This window comes from Hesperophylax consimilis, chromosome 27 (assembly GCF_061612785.1).
Source record: "Hesperophylax consimilis isolate HC1 chromosome 27, BYU_Hcon_1.0, whole genome shotgun sequence".
In the NCBI taxonomy this organism is placed as follows: Eukaryota; Metazoa; Arthropoda; class Insecta; order Trichoptera; family Limnephilidae; genus Hesperophylax; species Hesperophylax consimilis.
Window position 1 is genome coordinate 21,490,315 of NC_142862.1, and position 25,385 is coordinate 21,515,699.

Genomic DNA, 25,385 nt, shown 5'->3' on the forward strand with positions numbered 1-25,385 from the left:
CGAAACATGTAAGAATAATAGAAGAGTATGTATGAGACGATGTATGAATGTGAATGAGGCAAGGAGTGTGTATCAAGACCGAGTTGTTTTACGGTCTGCCTTCTTTATTTTTTTTTTTATTTTTTTTATTTTATTTTTTTAAATTTTTTATTTACTGTTATTTATTTTTATTTATTTGTTAACATGTAACTGTTGGGTTATGTGATATAATGTGTATTTGTTGGGTTAGCTGGAAGTTATACCCTTTGTACTCTTTTTGTGCAATAAATATTTTTTTTTGAATTTTGAATTTCTCTGCATACCCCTGCGGGAAACGGCGTGATGTTTAGTTAGTTTTTTTAATATTTATTATTAATATATATTTTTTAAATAATACAACCATTCTTACATTACGAATAACCAGCTGAGGAATTGAACACACAGCATGGGTAGGACCCAAACGCGATGCCAACTCAAATAGGTATATTAATTGAAAATAATATTAAAATAAATATAGGTATATAGGTATATTAAAATAAATACCAGAATTAATAGTGGCATTTCAATTTATGACCGGTCTGTGGCTAAGTTGGCATTGGGTTTGGATCATTGAGCATGAAAATAGAGCATTTTATAAATATATTATTTTAAATTTGTACAGCGCCCTTGGGATGATTTTCAAATATTAAAATCATCCTAATATAATGATTTTCTACTGTGCCTGTCTCACTAGCGATGTTCTGTGTCGATAGAGGCTACTTTACAAATATTTTATTTTATCAATAGGTACCTACATTTAAAGTTAATTTTGAATGGTACATAGGTAGCAAATATTATTTGATAAAATTGGTTCGTTTGTTCAAAATATTATATCTCCGAAAGTTTTTTGCCGATTGCTTTGAATTTTGACACAACGTTTTTATATACTTATATTTTATAGATATCACATGTGACAGGTAAAAACATGTTTTTTTTAGACAGCCCCATCTGTTGAACGTAAAAGCAACACCCGCTATTGTTTCTCTATCTTCACAGACTGACTGAGCCACAGTTACGCGTTGCGGGGTACAGCTAGTATTATGTAGCTAGCGATAATAGAGGTATTTCTATTTACGACTGGTCATTTTGTTCTAAAATCGGGATAACTCGGTGCAGCTGTGGAAATTTTTTTGTTCCAGGTTAATATTTACGGGTTTTGTCGACACACTCGGGTACTTACTTAGATTTCTTTAAGTTCGAAATCACACGAAAACAAAGCATCAAAATAAGATTATTGCTGTGAAAATTTAAATAATAATAATAATATTAAGTCAATAATAGCCATTATCACAGCTTTTCTATTTTTTTCGAAAACGGTATCATTTTTCGGATCAGTATTTTCTCAGTTTTTCGAATGAAGCTTATTTAACTTCATGCCACTCGTAAAAGTGACAGTCCCGCTATGTTTTGTTGCGGCGGTAAAAACGAGAACTGCAACAAATGTCCGCCATTGAAACATATGTCCAGTCTTAGCGTGACGAGTCATGTCAGTTTTATTTAGAAATTCAGAGAATAACAAATGGCAGATTCTTTTTTCGGTTTCGATACATCATCATCGGTAAGTTTACGCTGTTAGCGACCTTCCTCGGCCAATTTTGGTATAATTAATTATTTCACAACAGTGTTGGTATACTGGCCATAATATTTGCAATGCCAATGAACACCATGCATTTTGCACAATAAATATTGCTTTGTATCTAAATGTTTTTAAATTAAAGGTACGCCATGATAATCTTCATGTTTTATAATCAGTTTTTGTATAACTTTGCATACTGTTTTTCTTCTCTGTTTGGCTTCAAAGTGAATGGCGTAAAATTTCCCCGGTAACCTCTCGTTTTTGATTGTAAAGTTCATTGTAACCAATGTTTTGAATTTAAATTTGATCAAATCGTTGGGTAATTGTCAAATCAGCCTTACCAATTATTTAAGGATTTCCAGAGTGCTCTATAAAATGACTAGTGATAATTACTTTTAAAGCGTTTGTGTCATAATGTTAAATGGAATGAAAATAATGGAAACTTTCCAACAATTTGTGTGATTTTGAACGGCTGCGATCGTGGCGGCGCGGACTAGAACTACGATAAAAATCCGATGCAAAAATTTTCTTGGTGTTCATTTTCTGTGGATAAATTGTTAGTTCTCAGCTCTGCCGGGCGGCATTTCTGGAGAAATGACTGCCGCTCAAATTTGTATGTCGATCAAAGAGAGTTTCCTGTTTTCGTTGTTATTGACAAGTCCTTGTCTATTCTAACAAAAAATGCTTATGTCTGATCACGTTTTGACAGAATTTGAATGAAAGAGACGATGGCGGGGGGCGCGAGGCCTCGGAGGACGAGTACGACGCCCTCAACGATGAGACCTTTGGAGGATCGGGTGAGTTTTCCCTTCCATAACGGCCCAGGCTGCCCCCAAATTGCGCAAATGCTGCGTACATAACCTAAAAATCTCACACATTTGACATTAGCAGACCGTAGAAGAAATATTATTATATTGTCTTCCCAAGAAATAGATTTGGTAATTTTGCATTTACCCGACGTTCGTTTCATATAATATATATATGGTATACAGTATATGATTATACTATAATCTTTAAGAGGAACGACTGCACGGCCTTCATGCAAAAAAAATTTGGATTTGTTTCCAAAATACTTGATTAAACTAAATAATAATTTTTTAAATAGATAAAGCAAATATCTAGTACGGATATGTGCTGCTTTATTTATTTGTGTTTTAAATTAGAAAATATAGGCCATTAAGAAATCGATTTTTCACAACTTTAGCGGCAAATTAGATTTTTTTTGCGGTATAATGGTAATAATATAAATAATCTTTCCCAACCTACTATTTAAATACAATGAAATTTAAATAAAAAAATAAAACACTGTAAAAAAGGCGCTTTTTTGTGTCGGAATTTAAAATGTATACATGACAAATTTGGGTTCCAAAGTAGATCGGTCATTTGAAAATTAAATTTAAACCCATCAAAATAGATTTTTTTTATTTATTCACCAGCTGTACTCCACAACACGTTGCTTTGGCTCAGTCTGTCAGTGCAGATAGAGAAACAATTGCGCGTGTTGCTGTTACGTCCAATAGATGGCGCAGTTTAAAAAAAAAACATGTCTTACCTGTCACAGATGACATCTAAATAATATAGGTACATAAAAACACTCGCATATTCGACTGCGACGTTGTGTCAACATTTCGAAGAACTTTTGGAGATTTCAAATTATGAACAAATGAACATTTTTATTTAAATTTATATTTTTAAAATTTTATATTTTTTAACCCTTTTTCATCGTTTCATTGTAACTACACTTTCGTCGAGTGGAGTACGCAATAAAACACTAGAAATAAATCAAAAATATTTATTTAAGATAGGAACTTGTTACATAGCACAAAAGTAAGGTTTATAATGAACAAATTAAGTACAAATTAATATAAAAATATCAGTCTATACAGTGACCACACATGTCAACATTATGTGGACCACAAATAGCCTTTCTACCAGTGGCGGTTCGTGGTTTTTTTAACAGGGGGTTCAGAAATTCAAGAGAAGATAAACATATCTAATTAAAATTTACTTACTGTTGTCCTACGTCAAATAGTCGAATACGGCAGCAGTCACACAACTTAAATAAAGTTAGTGGGAGGGGTACCTACATATTATTGTTTTTAAATCACTTTACCTAGACACAATTATTAGATAATGAGAAAAGTTTTATAGGAATTAAATTGTTTAATGTTTTTATAGCACTCAATGTAGGTACGTTGCTAATTATTATTGTTTTTTAGAGAAGAATAATTTCGTAGAATATATAATAGATATTTTAAAACATCAAAAAAACAAATAAAGGTGGCACGAAATAAATTTAAAAATAGGTAGTAGATTTACAAATGCCATAAGCAAACGGTTGGAGAAATGCAGAAACAAGAAAACAAAAATATGTACAAAAATGACTACAAAGTTAAATACCATAATATAACATAAAAAAATAACACTTAACTTGCATCCCTATGGTTCAAAGGTTAAACGTCGGCCGCGAAGTTCTCGGGTTTCTTCGGTTACATTCGTCAATGTTCGGAGGTCACGTGATATCACAACGCGTGTTCGGCGCACACAATTTGTCTTATTTTTGCAAAGAAAGACCAAATTTTGTATATATCACCGTCATAGGGTCTGTACCGGCTAAGATTATTTTGTATGGAGAGTTTGGCGCGGATTTCAACTCGCACAAATTTGGAATAGGCATCGTATTTTTCGGTGGCGCGGGTTTTGAAGGCGAAATTTTAATAGCGTGCTATCTATAATGTGCTTATATTATTATAAAACAAGGATGTTTTATTTTCTCATATTTTTAATGGGGGTTCGCCGCACAAACGCACTTTAGAGAAAACCGCCACTGCTTTCTACATCTGGTGCAACGGTGTTTGGTCATCCTCCCGGCCTTGGATGGACGCAGGTAGCTAATTTTAGGCACGTTTGACGTAGATGGAACCGGAGCTTCTATTGTAGAAGATTCGCCAACATTAACAATAAATATAAGAATATATGAATGTACGTACCTTAAAAATAAAAATTGTTGTTATAACTAAACTTTCATCCAGCGGACGACGAGATGGTCATAGGACACGTCCTAGTATGCGTGTGGCCGCAATCGCGTCACGTGCTGCACTGTTTACTCTAATTAGGAAGGTAATGAAAGAGTCAAGGTCGGGGAGCGGGGAGAAGTAGGTGATTTCGAATTTCGCCGAGTAGCGCGTCGTCGCCTCGACGAGCGATTAGTTATCTAGGGTTAAAGATGCTGTCAAAAAGTTTGAGAATATATTTCTGAACGTATCCGAAAAGTACAAACTATTTTTGAAAGGTTATAAAATATCCTTTTAAATTTTGTTTTAATAAACATTATTTTTGAAATATTAAAATTTTGAAATCAAACCTAATTTTTTGGTTTTAAAATGGTTCACCTCACTGAACGGAAATTACTGGTAATGATTTTTTTTTAATTAGACTAATTTATTATAAAAACTAATTATTTATTGCCACCTCGCTTTTTTGCCATTTCATATTAAAAAAATTCAGTTGCATAAATTTTTTTTCGAATTGCGGTCGGCACCATGGTACATTTTAATTCTAACTAAAGATTTGAATATAAAGCGTTGTTGTTTTGTCTTTCTAACACCGTTTAGATCCTTGAGGCAGGTATGGGTACCGCCGCCCCGGGAACCATTTATTGGATAAACAACACCCCTGCCATAGGTCAACCCAAGTGGTTCGTTACGTTTGGTGACTTAGCAGGGGTGCCCGGGTTCATGAGGTGAGGTTTGTCTAGGTTTTGGCCGCGGATGCGTTTACCCACCGACTGCGTGGCAGGTCGGATCGGAAGAGACTGGTTGAGACCTGTCGCTTTGCACCGCAGTGGGAGGGATGGATTCATACATCTGTCACTCCTGGACATACTGATCCCCGAATCCCTACCCACCCCTAATACCTCTTTCCTTCCCAGAACTTTCTCTTCTTTTCCCTAAAAAGACCCTCAAAGATGGCAAAAGCCCTGACAGAATTTTTTTCCTCAGGGCTAGCTCCCGAGTGAGGCTAATGTAAAAAAAATATCATATTTCTAACCATGATACAATGATTTCTATGAGATGATATAAGCTATTCCGAAAAGCAAACGGAATTGATTCTATGTTCTCAAAACAGGGGTTAAGCCTTATAATAGAGTAATAATACCTTAACTTACTTAGGCCACTATTTGCATTTGGGGCGATGATAAATACTGCATTAAAAATTTCAATTACGTAAAATGAAAATTTGCTTTCGTCATATGAGATGACAATCCATTTACGATGATTTCTGTCTTTGATATTTTGTCATGTTGGTATTCCTGATAAAAAAATTCATAGAGGAAAATTTATTTTTATTTTTTTTTGAAAGAAAGACAAACATTCCCGGGTTACGAATAACCTAACAATATTTGAAAATCTCCTACTACCACCACAGTAAGCTGAATATGTTGCTTGTGTTGTAATGGAGGACTTAGCCAGCCGAGGAATTGAACACACTATGCCTGGGTGGGACCCAAACGCGATGTCAACTCGGCCACCGACCGGTCTTATTTATATGTTTGTATGGACCGAAAATCGCACCTACAGTAAAGCGATCGTCTCTTTTGTAGCGTCAAAACGTCTTAAGTTTATCACACTGTCGCATAGCTGATTGCAGTAGTGCCACCACTCGAGTGGCTTCGTCAACAGTAGTGTCAATTTTAAGGGGTTGTTTTCTAGAGCTAATTATTCACGTGTGTCCTCTTCAACGTTCGGATATTGAATGACCTACATTTGATTTAAACTGCTCCTTTTATAACCCAGAAAGGTGACACAAGTTGCGACACCTGTAAAGATTATATATGTAACTTTTTTTAAGGCGATGCCATACGTAGTAATGCAAAATCATGTGTTTTCTGTTAGAAAATTTGGTCACCCGGAAATGTTTCAGATGCTTTTTTAATTAAATACTGCGAGTAGAATACATCTTGGCCTTTGAAATAATCGAGTATTTTTAAGATAAGTCTTTTTATAAGCCCAGAAAAAATTATGAAAACTGCTTTAAAGTTCAAAATCTCCTACTTACGAACCCATTTTGGGTTATGATTTTATTGTATAACGTGGCAAATTAAGTTATTTATAAAATGATCGAAAAAAATTGAATATTTATGCCTGAACATCCACCAAATAAAATAAAAGGCACTTTTTGGCCATGTTTTTTTCTTGCATAAATCAAAATAGGCGGATGGTGTTAAGCGGGAATTTAAACCTTATCGCCATCTACGTAAGGGTTGTTATTGATAGCGCCTCAATTTAAAATATCACACGACGTAGTGCATCGCCTTAACGTCCCGTACTCGGAAAATTTGTACTGTTTATGAAATGTAACTATTGTCTGATAAGAGGCAGTTAAATGTACTTTCAATTGATTACGCTTGAAACTTATTTTCGAAGATTTACGATGTTTGTGACGCCGAGTGCATAATCATTATGATTCAACATTATTTTCAGTGAGGCAGACATGAGTAATTTATAGATATGTGTAAAGTCAGGATAGAAGGCCAAATAGATACTCAAATTTACATGAAGGCGTATTCTTAATGTATTTTACATTAAATTAATGATGTCAGAAGTTTCAAAAAATAATTTTCGTGTTAAAATTAATTGGCTAATTGACACCGATTATATTCATTCAATCAAAAAGTGCTTTTTAGTTTCACAATTTACCAAGCCTCGGGGAACATGTGCAAAAGTGTCAGCAAGTACAACTGCCGATAAGCAAGCGGCGATTGGGATATGTTGTCAGGCTGAACAGAGTGGGATTGAAAAAAGTCAAGGGAGAACAGTTGGAGAGGTCAAACTAGCCTCTACCGAAGACCTGGTCACACCTCACTCGATGAACCCGGGCACCCCTGCTAAGTCACCAAATGTAGCAAACTACTTGGGGTGACCTATAGCAGAGGTGTTGGATACACGAAAACAATTCGAAATAGATTTGTACAAAACTGGGTACGTCTAAATATTTGGATATTTTCAAAGAACTGGTAGGACTACTAACGGGACGCTGCTATCTCAGGAGACACATGCAAATATTGGGAGTGGAAAACACCAACAGATGCAGGAAATGTGAAAAGGATGAAGATACTCCAATTCACCGATGGTGCCAATGTCCTGCCCTGGTGGGAACTAGGCGCAGATACCTGGGGAGACATACAGTAGAACCAGAAGACATAGCCACATACCCAATAATAACCCTGGTGAACTTTATTAAAGGGACTGGGTTGTTGTTAAAGGATTGAGGTAAAATGGGAGATAGTACAATGGGCCTATGGACTAACTGCTCACGGGAACTACGTGTAAACCGTCTCCGCTTTATGGCGGCACAACATATTTGCACGTGTTGCAGTTAAATAGTGGGCCATCGTTACAACTGAAGACATACCGTACATGAAAAACAACAATCGAAAGGTGTTTTCAAATAAATAATTACTTTGAAAACTCTAATATTTTCATTCTTGCGAAGCCGTTTTACATGAGCTCAGTATTTAAGGCGAAGCTTAATGGTAAATCACTATTTTGATTAGGACGGGTTGTTTTGGAGAATTTGAACAATTCATCAAATTTCAACTTTCATTTCTGGGTTCTGTGAAAGTCCTATTCAAATTCTGTTTTTATATCATTATAGGCTAGTTGCTTGACAAAACTGAAAAAAAAAACAGAACTTTAAAAAATCTTTCCCAGAACTTGAAAATGAACGTTGAAATTTGATGAATTGTTCAAATTCTCCGAAACAACCCGTCCTAAATCTTTATAACGAATTAGTGTATATTATGAATACCAAAAATATGCTTTAGATGAATTGAGGTTTTACTATCGTTTCGCTTGAAAAAAGTAAATTACTCAGTAAAAAATACAAATGTACACTACTAAATTTTTTTTTTTTTCTATAGAAATGTAGTATTATAGCCAAGATCCATCTGTGACAGTTTCACTTGATTAACTTTTTTTACTTTCTTATAAAATTATTTACAAAATAAATAAAAAACAGTTTTGTGCTTGAAATCGAACATTTCTAGACTCTATTGTCAAGCGATTTTAATGCCTATTACCTACAATATTAGGTATGTCAAGAATATACACATTTTTGGCTTGTACATCTGTTGTCCCTTAGCTCTCGAGTGCCGCCATAGATCCACGCATGCCGCCACGCATGCCGCCACGCATGCCGCCACGCATTCCGGCGGCATGCGTGGTTTGAAAATTTCCAAATATTTAAATGTATCCAGTTTGATACAAATCTAGTTCGAATTGTTTCCATGGAATACTGACGATCGTTTCATTAAATGTAGAATTTCGGTGAAAACTCTTTAGATTTGACATTTTGCATAGATATTTAGACAAGAGCAAAATTTTGATTATCTCCAAACAACAGATTTGGACTCAAACGAATTTTGACATTCGTAAGCCGTCATAGATGTTATATTCAAGAAATAAACAGTAGAATCTACAGTGATATTAGCGCAAGGGATAGTTATTTATTCTATTCCTTTATATATTTTTCGAAGCATAAGGGTTACAATTCCAGCGCAATAAATCCAGCGTGGACGGTACTACGTGATCGTTAAAAGTGAACCACACATGTGCGCGAAAAACAGTTCACTGGTTAATAACTAAAAGTGATTTCTGTCTGTCGAATTAAATGGTCAATCTTAAATACAGTAAAAATTATATATTCGAATTTATCAGCAGATGTTTATTAATGTTGTAAACATTTCGCAATATCAAAGGCAACACTCATATTAACTAGGACAAAAACTGTAATCGACATTGAGTCAGCAATAAATCACATTTATTTTTATTGCACTTTGTTTGATAAAATTCTGCAAAATAGTAAATAATGCAATGAACCTAAAAAATTTTTTAATATCTAAAAATTTATTATTTTATTTTTTAATGTGAGACAGGATGAGAGTCCCAACTGTTCACGACCATCTGGAGCCAGTGAGACAATGGCATCGCAAATTGGGGTATTTTTTGAGAATGAACGTAGTGGGGAGGGGAAGTACCCGACAATACAGATCAGATCACCAAATAGTACATTTCTAGCGACGTTTCAATTTTAAATGGTGGTCTTACACCACGATCTTCCACTCTGGAACGTGCTGCGAATATATCACATATTATTTTTAATGAGTAAACTGCGAAATAACACAAATTAATCAAATAAAATTTACTTGCGCAAGCCGGGATTTGAGCCTGCAATCTCCGGCCTGCTAGTCGAGAGCCTTACCCCCCGAACGTGGAGGCTCAAATAATGTAATAAATGGGCATAATAGAATTTTTAACTATGTATAGTACGTTACGTAGTATATTACGTATGTATAGTGGTACGCCACTACTTGACTCGAACGTTATTCTAGAAGTTTCCAAACAAGCTTCTTGGATTTTCTTTTATTTTTAATATTCGTTTCTGTAGCAACTGCAATGTTCGAGAATGTTTTATTTTCCACCTAAATAAGCGACAACGTAAACGAAATAGTCAGTACAGTACCAGCAACCGCGACATCGAGATCGAATTATTTTGCCTACGTGACGCGCTTCGTAACATTCTCGAACCTTCCTTTCGTAAATCATTTTGTTGTATTTTCTATGTTTATTTATTGTTTTCGGATGTATTATTAAAAACCGCTTCAGCCGAATTTCGTAGTTATTTATTAATAAAAATAATACCGAACATAACTACATATGTATGAATGAAATCCATATAAATAAAAATGTGAATGTTCATTTGTACAAAATCTTAAATACCCGAAAGTTCTACACTGATTACTTTAATATTTTGACACAAAGTTGCATTCAAATACGTGGGTTTTTTTATATACCTTTATTATATATCATCTATGACAGGTAAAACATGTTTGGACGACGTAAGAGAACACACGCAATTGTTTCTCTATATGAACTGACAGTCTGAGCCACAGCTATGCGTGGCGGGGTACAGCGAGTACAAAATAAATTAATAATACAAAAATTTATGTTTTGAATATGTAAACCGTTTTCAGTATTCGAACATTTGCACAAACAGATATAAAGTATATTTGTGCCACGTTCCGGAGTGGTGGATACACAGGTATCGCCCTGGTGAAAAGCACTGTTGCAAAGGGTTAAATTTTGATTGATTTTGTTGCTGTTTAAAACTGGGAAGAGCTCCTTTTGGCGAATATTTCGATAGCTGTATTGTAATTTATGGTTTAGAAGTAAAAAAAATAAATAACTTTTTTCGAAATTCCGAAGTTCTAAGGTAGTTTTTATGTAAAAAAAGTTCAATTCAAGTATGGAAAAATAAATATTCTTCTATGCAAAAATATTTTAGTATGGAAAAAAAAAGTTGAAATTTCGAAAAAAGTTATTCATCCTTTTTACTTCTACCATCACGTAGAATCACCTCCTGAAGTTAGTGCACTTTACCCCCGGAGACACCCTGTATATTCGTATAAATATATGTTTTTTTCACAGTTATCTCCACAATGGGAGTCTTTGGTTTTTTTTATTCTATAAAGATAGGTATTTCCGGGAAATGTCTTATGAATATAAACATGAAATAAATATAAACAATAAGATACATTATCTGGTAAACAGAAAAAAATTGCAAAAAGTAATTAAAACATTGTTTTAATCCCGATATTTGAACTAAACTTGTCAAGGTAATTTACTTGCGGTTCTGAAAATTCTCACCCTATAGTTGGAGGTATTTTGAATTTTTCCGGTTCCGAGATTCAACAGGTTAATTTGTTAAAATATTATGTATAGTGTTGCAACTGAACAGAAAATGTATAAAATCGATAAGTGCATATTTAGTAAATTTGTTTGTTTGTTTTCCAGGGGAAGATGGAGATTGGGAACAGCAGCACGAGGAGCTGTCCATGCTTACGGAGGTCGACAAGCACCATTCGGACTTGGGTAAATCTATTATCTTCTTCTTATGGTGGAGGTCAAAGTGGGATGCTGAAGTTATGCAGCTGGTCGATGGCATCAGGAATCACTTGGCACATCACGGTTTTGCCTCTGGGAAACTAATGCAGGGGCCGTTCTGAATTTGTCCACATTCACACACTTCAGAGTTCTTATCTCCTCCACCATTTTAGGGTCATATATGACCGGGCACCCATATTTTATAAAAGTATTTTTTTATCGTGCAGAAATACATAGTTTTTTTAACATTGTAGCGTGCGGTATTTCGTCCGATGCACAGATCCGAATACTTTCTCCCTCACACGCATAGCGCCGTCTCGCTTGGCAACTTTCAGCTCATCACCCGTACAGGAAGACACCCCATTGGTCGAGCTACCCCCACCCCTCCGTCATCGGCCGGCACTACCCTGCCCCAAAGGGTATATAACACTCCTATATGGAGTCAGAGTATCCAGTCTCCTGGCTAAACTAAGCAACAGAATCCTAGTGGTCATTGTCCAGTTAAACCCTCCCCAGTACCAAGTCGAGAGAATCCCCCGGGTCCTCCTTGGGAATTCAAGTAACAGCTCCCTCGGGGACATGACTTGTCGGGAAAACCTCTACCCAACTAAGAAACCACGGGTCCTCTGTTGAGGTTATTACGCTGTGTTTAGTGAGAATGTTAGTGATCATTGTTTAAACTCTAAATGACTTTACCTTGTGCTACAACTTTCCTGTACTCTGTTTTTTACTATAATCTGTGAACCCTGTATGTAAGAGAAATAAACTGACCAGACTATTTTCACCCTGACACAACATTAGAAAGAAAAATAATAATTTTTTCCATTTTGCCACCAAACATGCATTATATCAAACGATGGTGTTTTAGAAATATCGTGATTGCAGTAAAAAATTAAGTAAAATGTCGATAGCGTTTTTGACAACATTTTATCACTTTTGATAATAAAATTTTATTATTTAGAAATAGTAATGTTTATTTTAAAAGCATACACTGGATTGATAATTTTATCTAGTTTCTAAAACAGTATTTGTCTTTAAGGATAATTAAAAAGTAAGATGTATAAATATAGCTTATTTAATATACACAGAAAACATTGCAAACTGAACAAAAGTGTTGAAAGTACTGGAAGGTCAAGCTAATTTCACGCAAGCCGGCCGCAGTACATCTCTCCAGCCCGATTGTCGACACATCTTTACACCGCAGTGGGTGACAGAAGGGATGATTCATATACTTACTGTACAGGGCGTACTGTACAGGGCCCGCAGATACTTTAATAGTACACAACTGCTGACCCTGTACAAATCGCAAGTGCGCCCTACTGTCGAATTTGGCAGCCATCTCTGGTCCGGAGCCCCTAAATACCTGAAAAAAACCCTTGACTCTGTGCAAAAACGGGCGGTCCGTTTGATAGATTCCCCAATCTTAACAGACAGACTGCAATCTTTAGAGCACAGGCGTCAGGTAGGTATGCTGTCCTTGTTCTATCGGTATTACAATGGAAGATGCTCTGAGGAACTAGCGTCATTGATCCCTTCGGCACCGGTGCGTAGTCGGGATACACGCCAAACGCGCGCCCAACATTTGTACACGGTTGACATTTGTCACATGAGAACGGGTCGCTTCTACGATTCGTTCTTAAGTTCAACAGCTCGGCTGTGGAACGAACTGCCGGCCTCTGTGTTTCCTCCCTCCTACAACATGGGACTCTTCAAGACCCATGTTCACTCCTTCCTCTCCACAAAAAGACCCTCCACACAGCATCCCCAAAGATGACATAGGCCCTGAGGGAAATTATTTTCTTCAGGGCCTTCTGTGTGGAGTTAATATAAAAAAATATGTCCGTCACTCCTGGACATGTTAACTCCCGGATTCCTACCCACCCGTAATACTCTTTTCTTCCCAGAACTTCCTCTCCTTTCTTTCCTTAAAAAAACCTCCACTTAGCGTCCCCAAAGATGCCATAGGCCCGGTGGGAAAGCGTTTTTCTCAGGTCCTCCTGTGTGAAGTTAATAATCTTTCCATCTATCGCAGTTGGTCGACGCTTAGACGAGACTGGGGACCCTTTGGTCTGCTCGCTCTGCTCTTGTCTGCCAGATAACAAACTGGCTTGAACCAAGTACATGTGAATGGTTTGTTATCTACCGGCTACCCGGTGCCAGACGGCTTGCTACCTGCACGCCGCGGTGGGAGAGTTCTATGGCACGGGTATACAAAGAATGCTACACCGTGTGCAAAAATGCATTGATGGTAACAGGGATTATTTAGAAAAATGATAGAAAGTCCAGGCTTTCCGACAATGTATAGTAAATTGCAAATAAATGTGTTTTTCTATGTGAAAAGAAATTGTAGACATTATTTTATGGATAACCCTTGCATAATAATTATTTTATAAGCAATAATTATTAGCCTGAAACACTCATCCACATTGAAAAATCTCCTGATAAAAGATACATGACGCCAACGGCACTTGAACCCGTGTCCTTTCGATTTCCGGTCGACAGCTCTGACCACTGAGCTATGGTGGCTTATCTCTTATCCGCGAAATAATTCAATATATACTAGTGTTTCATTTAACAATTACTGCTTGTTACCCTTTGTGCTATGCATAAAAAAATCTTGTCTCAAACATTAGTTTACCAAAAAATAATAACTTGCATAATAATATTAATATTGTTTTGTTTGTTGTATTACAGAAGCCTTCCTGTCCCACCTGGTGCTGGAGGAGTATGACGAGTACTCCTCAGAGGCCACAAGCCCGGTGCCCCCACCTCCGCAGCAGCACAACGTACCCAATCTAGCTCAGGTAACCACACATCACCCACCACCCTTTTTCTTCTTCTTCTTATTCTTCTTTAGCCATTTTCTCATAGCCCAATCCAATTAACCTTCAGGCTTTTAAATATTTTTACCAGTCCAAATGATGGTGAAATTTCTCTTGGAATTTCGGAATGCTTGAGGCTTTTATGTTGTGAGGCTGAAGGTAGTAGGGAGGGGAAGGAGATGGGGAAGTGGAAAGGGGTTAAGTACATGGCTATTCAGATCTGGTCACCAAACATGGCTAAAGTCGTTTTAAGCATAAAGAATAAATAAATAAAAATAAAAGCATTTTAATTTTGAATGGTGTCCTTGCACCAGGATGATGCTGATAGTATCTTCCCCTTTTGAGCGTGATGCAAATATACTGTGTTATTTTAAATATGTAAATATCTAAAATTCTATTGCCAAAATTATAATTATAAATATGTAACAACTGTTGAGAAAATAATTTTTTTTTTTATTACTATATTAATTGTGAAATAACACAAATTAATCAAATAAAATTTTGTTGCGCAAGCCGGAATTTGGATTGCTAGTTGTAATTATCTCTAATTTAATGATTATCTATATTTCTTGGAATAAGGATCGTTGGATTCTTCAATAGGTTAAACGTAGACTGTGGTCTGGTCGCCACTGTCGGTTAAGTCCGGAAAAGGTCAAAAGCGATCGACTTTGCGCGCGTGTTAGTCGGCAAATAATAAATAAGGCAAGTACCTACTGATAGACACTACACTAGATGACATCTAACAAATATAATTCTTCCAGGCCCCTCCCCCATCATGGCTAAAGAACGCCTGCACCGTGGAAGAGCTGGAGCGCAACATGCGGCAGAACCAGCCCCCTCCTAACTCCCACCCACACCCGCCCCCCCAGCAGCAACACCCACTCCTGGGCGGGAAGGTGCCGCCAGCCCTGGCGCTGGTGCCGCCACAGCTGCAAAAGCTGCAGCAGCAGAAGCTCCAGCAGCAAAACAGCATGCAGAACATGGGACAGCAGAACATGATGCAGAATCTGCAGCAGATTCAGCATCAGGGTATGCCAATGCTGATGCCGTTTTTTCAGGTGAGGCTTTTATTATTGATTCTTCTTAACCTTTATACTAATCGGGTTAGGAATCCATTGCTTTGAAAAGGCCCCTCCAGAAGTCCCTGTCTACTTCAGCAGCCTCCGTCCAAAGCAGACCCAGCATCTCTTTGCACAGCTAAGTAAACGTCTTCCATCTGGAACTTACATTATCTCCACACAGGAGGTCTTGAAGAAAATAATTACCCTGGGGCCTGTCATCTTTGGGGATGCTGTGTGGAGGTTTCTTTTCTAGGAAAGAAAGGAAGTTCTGGGAAAAAGTATGAGGGTAGATATTGATGGGTAGAAATCTGGGGGTCAGGTCTGGGTATCTATTCCCCAGTCTCGATCGCTCGCAATTTCCGCCGAAAGTACATACACTGGTAGAGTTTGTTATTCTTGAGTCTCACCGACAGTACATACTACACGCCATACGTCAAAATTCATTCGACTTAAACAACGAGTGGGTCGAAGCAGTAGAGATCAGCAAAACTGTCAAAATCTCATTGCATCCTGGTGAATTGCCTTATACAAAAAAAAAATCGTTTCCCGCGCACTTTTCGAAGTTGGTATCGGATTCGTTTAGTTCTGCAAAGTTATTTTAACCATTTTTCTGGCATTTCGATATGTATCCACCACAAGCCATTCATTTCAGAAAAAGTGCGGTAGCAAATAAAAACGTTGACAGAACGACGCGACAACGGTTTGTTTTTGACATTTCAAATTAACTTCATAGAAACCTCAAACACATCAGAAACATAGACAATATTCACAGGGTTGCCAACACAGTCCTCTTCAACCGTGCGACACTCAAGAATGTATAAATATAGAACTTATGACAAAAATCGTAGAGATTTTCGTTCGTAGATGGCGCATAGCGAGTAATTCGTGGTAGAGACTCTGGTATATAATAGATACCCTGGTCTGGAGTGACGGACGTTTGAATCCATCCCTCCTTCTGCGTTGCAATGTGGTGAGTCGAGAGAGTCCGACTGGAGAGGTCAAAAGGTCTCCCTCAACTTGCTTCTGCCAATCCTGCCTGTCACGCATTTGGTAAGCAGGTGCATCCGTCACCAATATCAAACCGTGACGAGTATCCCTAATGATCCCAAATGTACCAAACAAATTAATTTAGTTGTGTTTTAAATCCATAACCTCAATATTTTGTTTATATTTTCAGGGTCGCTATCCTACAGGCATTATCCCATCAGGGATTCCGCCTCCCATGTTGGGTCCCCGGCCCCCTTTCATGTCAGGGCCCCCACCGCCCATTCACCCCTTTGGGGGCAATTTCAATGTGAGTACATCATCATTTAAAAATTAGTGTCTTTATTTACACATGCAAAACACTCTTTTCCACTGCTGTACTGTGGAAAAATAATATGTACATAATTACAACATGAAAAATTAGTATTTTTACTTGTATTGTCTGTGGTACGGACTTAATAAAGATCTGTAGCGTCGAGAAGAATCCAGATTGAATAATTAATAATAAACCGCTCGACCTACTTAGGTACGTACTTGCAGGTGCGTACTGACAGCCAAATGGTAAACAAAGCAACCTACTTGCTACGAGCACCTACTTGTCTATCGGCGACAATACTATCGCAATTCAGTCTGGCATACTACGACAACTCGCCAGAAGGTTCGAGTCTACCGCCTGTGCATAATTGCCGCGCCGCCGAAACTTCGCGAAAGGCCCAGGCTGAGCGAGTGGCTTCGATTTAGTTGCCATTCATCTACCTACTGTTGCCACTGGCCGAACAATATAAATAAGCCCGACGCAGCGAGCAGGATTATTAGTATTCAGTCTTTACTACCGTCGGCTACTACTACCTACTTCAACCGTACTACGGAAACCTTGACCCAGTTTCGCGAGCATTCCATAGTATTGTGAATAATAAACTTTTAATATCGCTATTGTAAAATCACTTGTAATTTATCAATAAACGCTGTAACTGAGTTGGGAAGATCTTTTATTTGTACACCTCGATAACTACAGTGGTATTGGTATTGGAATACGGTATTATCCGATAGGGCAGTGCAAATGACAATATCATTTACACACGCATTAAAACTCAAAAAGCCCTGCAAAATCTTGCACTGACGAAATCTTCAACACACTTATTATGTCAGTTAAACAACTCATTCAAATAATATTACTTTATGTTATATCTCTGCTTACTACGCAGATTTCTGTGTTGGGAACTCTTTGATAAAGTAAAAGGTTCTTTACAATAATTGCGTTTATTTACGTTACAATAAATGAGTCTGAATTTAGCTACACTGTTCATTACCCGAGGGTTGGTAATTCTCTGTTTCTGGAAGCTTGAAGTCTGACAAGGATACCCCACAGGCAATTGCTACACTCTCGCGATATCTGTCAGACTCTGGAGTAAGCTTTCTGACTAGTGCCATCTATCGCTTGAATACCCAACTTTTTACCATACATCACACTTTACATTCATAAATACAAAACACAAGAAATAACAAGTAACACATATACAGTAGAACCTCGTTAATTCGAAATCCACGGGACATCAAAAATCAAATTTCGAATTAACGAATTCCCACGTAATTCGAAATTTTATGAAAAAATAAAATAAAAAAATACCCCGAAAATCGATTTTCTCGGCCGCCTCTTCAAATCCGGGTGGTATTTTAGTTGTAAATTCGTATTAATACAAACTATTTCTTTATTTTCACGGCCGATTACCGTAGCGGCGGGCCCTTTAAATTCAGATATTCGCAATAAATTCGTAAAAATGCTATATATTTACGCGTAAATCGAGATTTGACTGCCGATTTCGGTCGCGGCCTACCCTTTAAATTGAGATATTCGTAAAAATACGATATATTTCCGCGTAAATCGAATTTTATCGGCAGTTTTTCGTCGCGGCCGGCCTTTTAAGTTCAGATATTTGAAGTAAGATTGTAAAAATATGTCATATTTCGGCGTGAATCGAAATTTTTCGGCCGATTTTTAACTCGGCGCCATATTTTTTAACTCGGATATTCGAAGTAAAGTTAGTAAAAATACGATATATTTCCGCGTAAATTGAAATTTCGCGTCCGATTTCCGTCGTGGCGGGCCCTTTAAAATTCACATATTCGAAATAAATTTGTAAAAATACGATATATTTACGCGTAAATCGAGATTTCGCGGCCGATTTCCGTCGCAGCGGGCCATTTAAATTGAAATATTCGAAATAAATTCGTAAATATACGATACATTTACGCGTAAATCGACATTTCGCGGCCGAGTTTCGTCGCGGCCGATCCTTTAAATTCAGATATTTGGTGTAAACTCGTAAAACTACGACATATATCCGCGTAAAACGTATTTTCTCGGCTCTTCAAACTCGGATATTCAAAATAAATTTGTAAAAGTACGACATTCCAGTGTAAATCGATTCAGATTTACAAAATAATAATACTTATTAGGACGATGTATAACCACGTAAAAATACATTTTTCGGCGTTTTACCGCCACAGCTGACTTTTAGATTCAGATTTACGAAATATTGTGATTATGACGAAATCAAATTTTTTCGAATTACACGAACAAATTTTCGTGCGCGGACAAAAATAAATTTCGAATTACGAATTAACGAATTTCGAATTAAAAAAATTTTTGTATGAAAAAAATTTTCTGCGGAAATTTTTTTGGCAAAAATTTCGAATTACTCGTTTTTTCGAATTATCGGGGTTCGAATTAACGGGGTTCTACTGTATTAGAAATACTAGATCTCAGGGTCAAAAACATATCCAACAAGCAACTACAACATATAACATTTGGGCCAAAAAGTTTCCTATACTATGGTACTAAATTCTACAACAAAATCCCACTTTCTTCAAAACACAACAACATCATAACATTTAAATCTATATTAACCTTTCCTCATCTGTGGTGTGTATTTACTACACATTGCTTCTAATAACTTTAATAACTCTATAAATATAATAAATTCTGGGTTCAGATTTTAGGTATTCCTCCGTTATACATTTATGCACTGAATTAAAAAATAATATATGACATAGTTTTCAAATTTAATTAAAAATCAGAGTTTTTTTGTTAAAAATCGGGAACAAATACACCAATACAATCAACCGTGTGATACTAAATACGCGAAGAGTGTGCGAGGAAATGACATGCTATTGATGTCCCGCTTTAATTCGCTATGCTGGAACATGAGACTTCTGCAGTGTAGTTTTTGATTTAGACCAAGGCTGCCCAACCCCAGAACGAATTATAAGTGGCCCGCGTGAACCATTTTCAAAAAATCCGCCAATCCGCCAATTTGAAAAAGTGTCGTGGGCCCGCGGTAAAACAAACAATGCAGCTTGCGCGCGGTCACCAGTGTTGCCAACGAAGGCGATTTATCGCTATTTAGGCTACTCAGAACGAGAATCAGCGACGAAAAAATCTAACCTGTTGAACTTACTTTTTAAACAAAAATACATCGGTTTTTGATATAATATTTTTTGCGTTCGAAATGGAATCTTGTAGCCACCCCCCCGCCCCATGGAATTCGAAAAATTGTTGTGGGGAATCATATATGATGTTTTTGGGTGCGCGGAATTTTTTCTCATTTTTTTTCAAGTTCCGTAACAACCCCCCAACCCTTAAATTATGTTTTATAGAAATTCTCTAACAACCCCCCCCCCCCCCGCATGGAAATAGGAACCGTCAAGTATTCAGTGGCCCGCCAGTGATTCAAAATCGTCAATTTCGCCCAACTGTTAAAAAGGTTGGGCAGCCTTGATTTAGACCATCGATACCTACGACCGCACAGCTGTGTTTGTGCCAGTCGCCAGCCGCGCCGCTAGCCAGTTGGCCGCGAACCGTCGTTAGATGTGGACCCCTTGCACGTTTCTTTAGCATCTGCTGATGGTTTTTTCATGTTTTCAGCAATTAAATTACCATTATTATCACTTTTGATATAAAATATAATAAACATAATCAATTAGCTATGAATATTCATATTTTTCATATTTTATTCATATTTTTTCTGATATTAAATCGCTTATTTTGAGATGTGTATTGACTACACAGCACCGTAACGCGTGTATTTTTTTAGCACAGTAAGGGAAAGGTTGATAGAATTTTAAACGATTGTTTGTTTAAAATATCTTAAATCTTCGAAAGATCTACACCGATTATTTATTTATTATTCTACATTTGATGTAGAATAATTATAAGTTACATATTAGGCCAAATAATGTATACATGCATATTGGATATATGCACAATGATATTGACAAGTAAAATGTACAGCGAGCTGTGAGATAAAGCTGCGGCGAGGAAAACGTGCAGGCGTGAATACATTACGGCCCAGTTAACAAAGCCAATGAGTCAACGTTAAGTTTCCAAATAGGCAGTGCCTATTCTAAGAAACTAATCATGACCTTAATTTGTGTTGTTTGGTGCGTAATATCAAATATTTTAAATTTAAAAACATATATGTTATTATTATTAATCCAGTGATGGATTCAGCGATGAAACCTGTGATGAAATCAGTGATGAAACATGCGATGTAACAATCACTGATGAAACTGGCGATGTTGTGTTGAATCTAGTGATGAAACACCCGATGAAATCACTTTTGAAACTGGCAATGTTGCTTTGAAATATTGACGCAACGTTGCATTCGAATACGCATGTGTTTTTATATACATATATTTTATAGATGTCACCTGTGACAGGTAAAAACATGTAGTCATATCTTTATGGTTACTAAAAATTAGTTCAAAACATACTTTCTGTTCATGGGATTTTGTCCGTAGCTTACTAAAATAAATCTTATTCTATTGGCAACAAAATAAACAATGAGTTCTTGCTTTTCGTTTAGTAAAGAGTAGCCATTTTAAATTACATAGTTACTACTGCGTCATTCTTCAATTTGTCTTCAATTTAACGCGCAGTTTGTGTAGTTTGTTGTGTATTTTGTTAAAAACACTTGTTTAGCTTATGGAAAATATAATAAAACTTCAAGAATATTTTCTTAATTCTTTTTAAAAATTTATTTATTATTTTTTTTTATGTGAAACCGTATAAGAGTCCCAACTGCTCCTAACCGTATGAAACCAGTGAGACTATGGCATCCCCAATTGGGGTATCTTGTGAGGCTGAAGGTAGTGGGTAGGGGAAGGAGATGGGGAAGAGGAAGGTGGGGAAGTACCTGGCTATTCAGATCTGGTCACCAAACAAGGCCAGAACCATTTCAAGCAACATTTAAATTCTGAATGGTGGTCTTACACCAGGGCGATACTGAGAGTATCTTCCATTCTGGAACGTGCCGCAAATATTCCATATACATATTTTTTTAAATGAATAATTTGTTAATTAACACAAATTAATCTAATAAAATTTACTTGTCCACGTCGGGAGTCGAACCCGCGACCTCCAACATGCTAGTCGAGAGCCTTACCCGATTACTATATTTTTTCAATAACATGTTTGAGAAAAAAACATTGGAAACTAAAAATAGTAATTGATTGATTCGATGTGAAAAAAAAACTTGCACCAATTTGTTGAAACAATCGGCGCATTCTTTTGACCAATTGTTGAATTTTTTTTCCAGCAATTGCCGCTTAACAAAATGCCTCCAGGCCTGCTGCAAAGACCGCAGCACACTGTCGCCACCCTCCAACAGCTGGAGCAACAACAGCAACAGAATAACGTCCACCACAACAACATGAATCAACCCATCAACAATGCCAACCAACCCATGAATAACATGAACCAACCAGGACTCAACAACATGAATAACATGAACCAATCTGGCCTCAACAACATGAATAACATGAGCCAACCAGGACTCAACAACATGAATAACATGAACCAACCAGGACTCAACAACATGAATAACATGAACCAACCGGGACTCAACAACATGAATAACATGAACCAACCGGGACTTAACAACATGAATCAACCAATGAACCACATGAATCAACCGATCAACAACATGATCCCTCCAATCAACAACATGAGTAAGATGCAAATGGTAAATCAGCAACAACCAATGAATAAAAACATGAATCAACACAACATGGCTGGTCAGCCGGTGTTCATATTACAGAATCAGCTGAACAATCAGCGCCCGAACATGCCCACGATGAACTTCAAGCATCAGCCGAACAACGGGCAGCCCATGATGATGATGAACCACAATAACCCCATGAAGAAGCCCAATGGACGAAGTGATGAAAGGGTTTTCTCTCAGGAGGAGGTGATGCAGATCATACAGGAGACGCATCCGCTGTTGCAGAAGTCTAATATGCAGAAGTTCGGAAGGCAGAAGAGACCTGATGAATTTATGGGGAATAATAATCAGGTAATTAATAATTTGGTTTAATATTCAGCAGTGAAACTTGACTTATGATATAGTCTTCATATACTATCTTAGAAATCGTTGTTTCTCCCTTAACCCCATAGTTAGAAATATGAACTAAACCGTGTTAAAAAGAGAAAGCACCAAACTTTTTATTCAGTTATGGAAATTAACCACAGAATAAATTAAATGTATACCTCTATGAAACCAAACATTCATGTCATGAAATTTTTCATTCATTCATGAAAAAACAATTTACGAAATTTTGTAAATTTTTTATTAATTATTTTTATATGAAACGACAAAAAAGTGAGTTTGCAGAAATGTTCATGAAAAATTTGTCTAATAAAATATGTATTTTGTTTTCGTTATCAGTAATTTTAGTTTAGGGTTTAGATGAAAAAACGTAAGGAGAGCCATTTTTAAAACTTTATTGTTTGGTTATTATCAAAAACCAGCTGACGTGTGCCCCGGCATTGCTCAACTTTTCTCTACTTTCAATAAATATAATATCCATGTATTATATATATATATATATATATATAAACCTTCCGGAAGAAATTCTCTAAATGATAGTGAAAACCCTATCAAACTCAGTTGCATAGCTTAGAAGAACTAAGCGCACAAACAGACGAGCATAGTGACTTTGTTTTATACTACAGGGTTTTCCAATAAGAGGTGTTATTTTGATATTCAATTGTAAAAGATCAATGGTTTCGTTGCTTGTGTGGCACGTAGCGCCGTCTTGTTAAAAGTAAACGTTGTCCAGATCAATACCGTCCAATTCCGGCCATAAAAAATCATTAATCATCTCTTGATAGCGCAATCCATTCACAGTAACTGTTGCTCCAGCCTCATTTTCGAAAAAGTAAGGTCCAATGACTCCGCCGGACCATAAACCGTACCAAACAGTCACACGTTGAGGTTAGAGAGGCTTTTCAACAATAACTCTTGGGTTTTCCGAGCCCCAGATGCGACAATTTTGCTTGTTGACGAAGCCACCGAGGTGGAAATGGGTCTCATCACTCAAGATGATTTGCATTTGATTCACTCAAGTGAATTTTAATAATTTCAATGCGTTGTTGAAGCGTGTATCGTTCCATTTTTATTAATGGCTTAGTTTCTACTTGTAAAATGTCAAAAAATGACAGCTTCAAAAGTAACATCTACCGAAATAGCAGGCTATTCAAAATAACACTTCTTATTGGAAAACCCTGTATTTAGAGATTGTTTATTTCTAATAAAATGTGAAAGTGTATTTTATCACATTTCAAAAACAGTTTTCGGATACTTTCAGAAATATTCCATTTATTTCGATTATATTGCAAAGCCGAAATACTCCGACCTTGAAGAGTTACGAACTTTTAATTGCACTGTTAATTTCTTTAAATTTTACTATGCGAATTTATGAAGGAGAATCGCTACTACCCGTGGCTCTATCCTACTGACTTTCTCTTGGGTATGCTCAGAATAGACGGATGAATATCACATTCCTGATTTGTGGATGGTTTAAAAGCTCGACTATTGTGGAGATAAATAATTTCTATGTTTCCAATGGTTATCTCCGACAGCAGTTTTAGCTCGCGACCTGCAGGACTAACTTGTCCAATGGTCGTGCTGGAGGGGAGTGCTAACTTGTTTTTAAATAGAATCACTTTGGATATTGATATATTTAACATCAATGAAGCAGAATTTAAATGGCAGTATTTTTTGCTGCTCATATAAAATCTGTTTTTGTAATCATTGTTTTCCTTTTGTATCCTTAACCTTTAACTATGGACGTGAAAAAAAAATCACACTCCCATGGACGTCGGGTCACACAGACCCCTTCACAAAATTCTTCTTATTTTCAAACCTGGACCAATCTGACTTTAGCAAGGAGCTTATATGTAGAAAGTATTTATAAATAAAAGATCAAGTAATAAAAATAATCAAATTTTATTCATATTTTAATAATTATCTCCAAATTTAACAAACCTAGTCAGTTTCAGTCTTTATTGACTTGAGATCATATTAAGGCTCCTTAATTATAGTAGGTATTACAAAAATCAAAACCAATAATTTTTCCTAGCTAATAAAAAAACAGTAACAAAAATCATAAAAAAAACTTCTGAAAGAAATAAAATAAAAATTCTCACAAGGATCAAACTTATGTAAAATTACTGGCACTCAGAACATAGAGGCTTGGAACACTGAAGACAAACTGGCTTCTTGCAGTTAATACAGGCATGGGTTGTCTGTCTAGAGAGCTTTGATGGGCAAAATCTACATCTTTTACGATTTTAAGGACCAACTTCTTCAGCCTGTATTGCCGCTGGGGGCACATCTGCACCTAATATTCGAGTAATTGTCGACCTCAATTCTCTAGGCAACTTTGTGCATAAAACTCGTCTTTGAGCATGTGGCAGGACTAGAGACCGCGCTAAAGTTTTCAAAAAATCACCTATTTCTATTTTCTTTTCCTGTTCCTGATTGAACAAGACGTAAGCATTTACTCCACTTAAATCTAGAACAAATTAAACAGATTATAATACTAAAATGTAAGAAAATTATAGTAGACGGGTCACATAGGCCCGAGTATATTTGTATGGAAATTATAGTCAACGGGTCTCCCAGGCCCTGATCAGATG

The 25,385-nt window shown here is 36.7% G+C and overlaps 1 protein-coding gene across 1 annotated transcript in view; it reads left to right on the plus strand.

Moving 5' to 3' along the window:
- Window positions 1–1,456: 1,456 nt before the first annotated feature.
- Window positions 1,457–25,385, plus strand: part of Patr-1 (Protein associated with topo II related - 1) — a 45,819-nt gene continuing 21,890 nt past the window's right edge. The window contains exons 1-7 of the mRNA XM_089647869.1: window positions 1,457–1,576; window positions 2,304–2,391; window positions 11,449–11,526; window positions 14,233–14,342; window positions 15,122–15,418; window positions 16,599–16,715; window positions 22,003–22,758. Coding sequence (XP_089503995.1) covers window positions 1,538–1,576; window positions 2,304–2,391; window positions 11,449–11,526; window positions 14,233–14,342; window positions 15,122–15,418; window positions 16,599–16,715; window positions 22,003–22,758 — 1,485 coding nt within the window. The 5' untranslated portion in view covers window positions 1,457–1,537. The remainder of the gene's footprint in view (window positions 1,577–2,303; window positions 2,392–11,448; window positions 11,527–14,232; window positions 14,343–15,121; window positions 15,419–16,598; window positions 16,716–22,002; window positions 22,759–25,385) is intronic.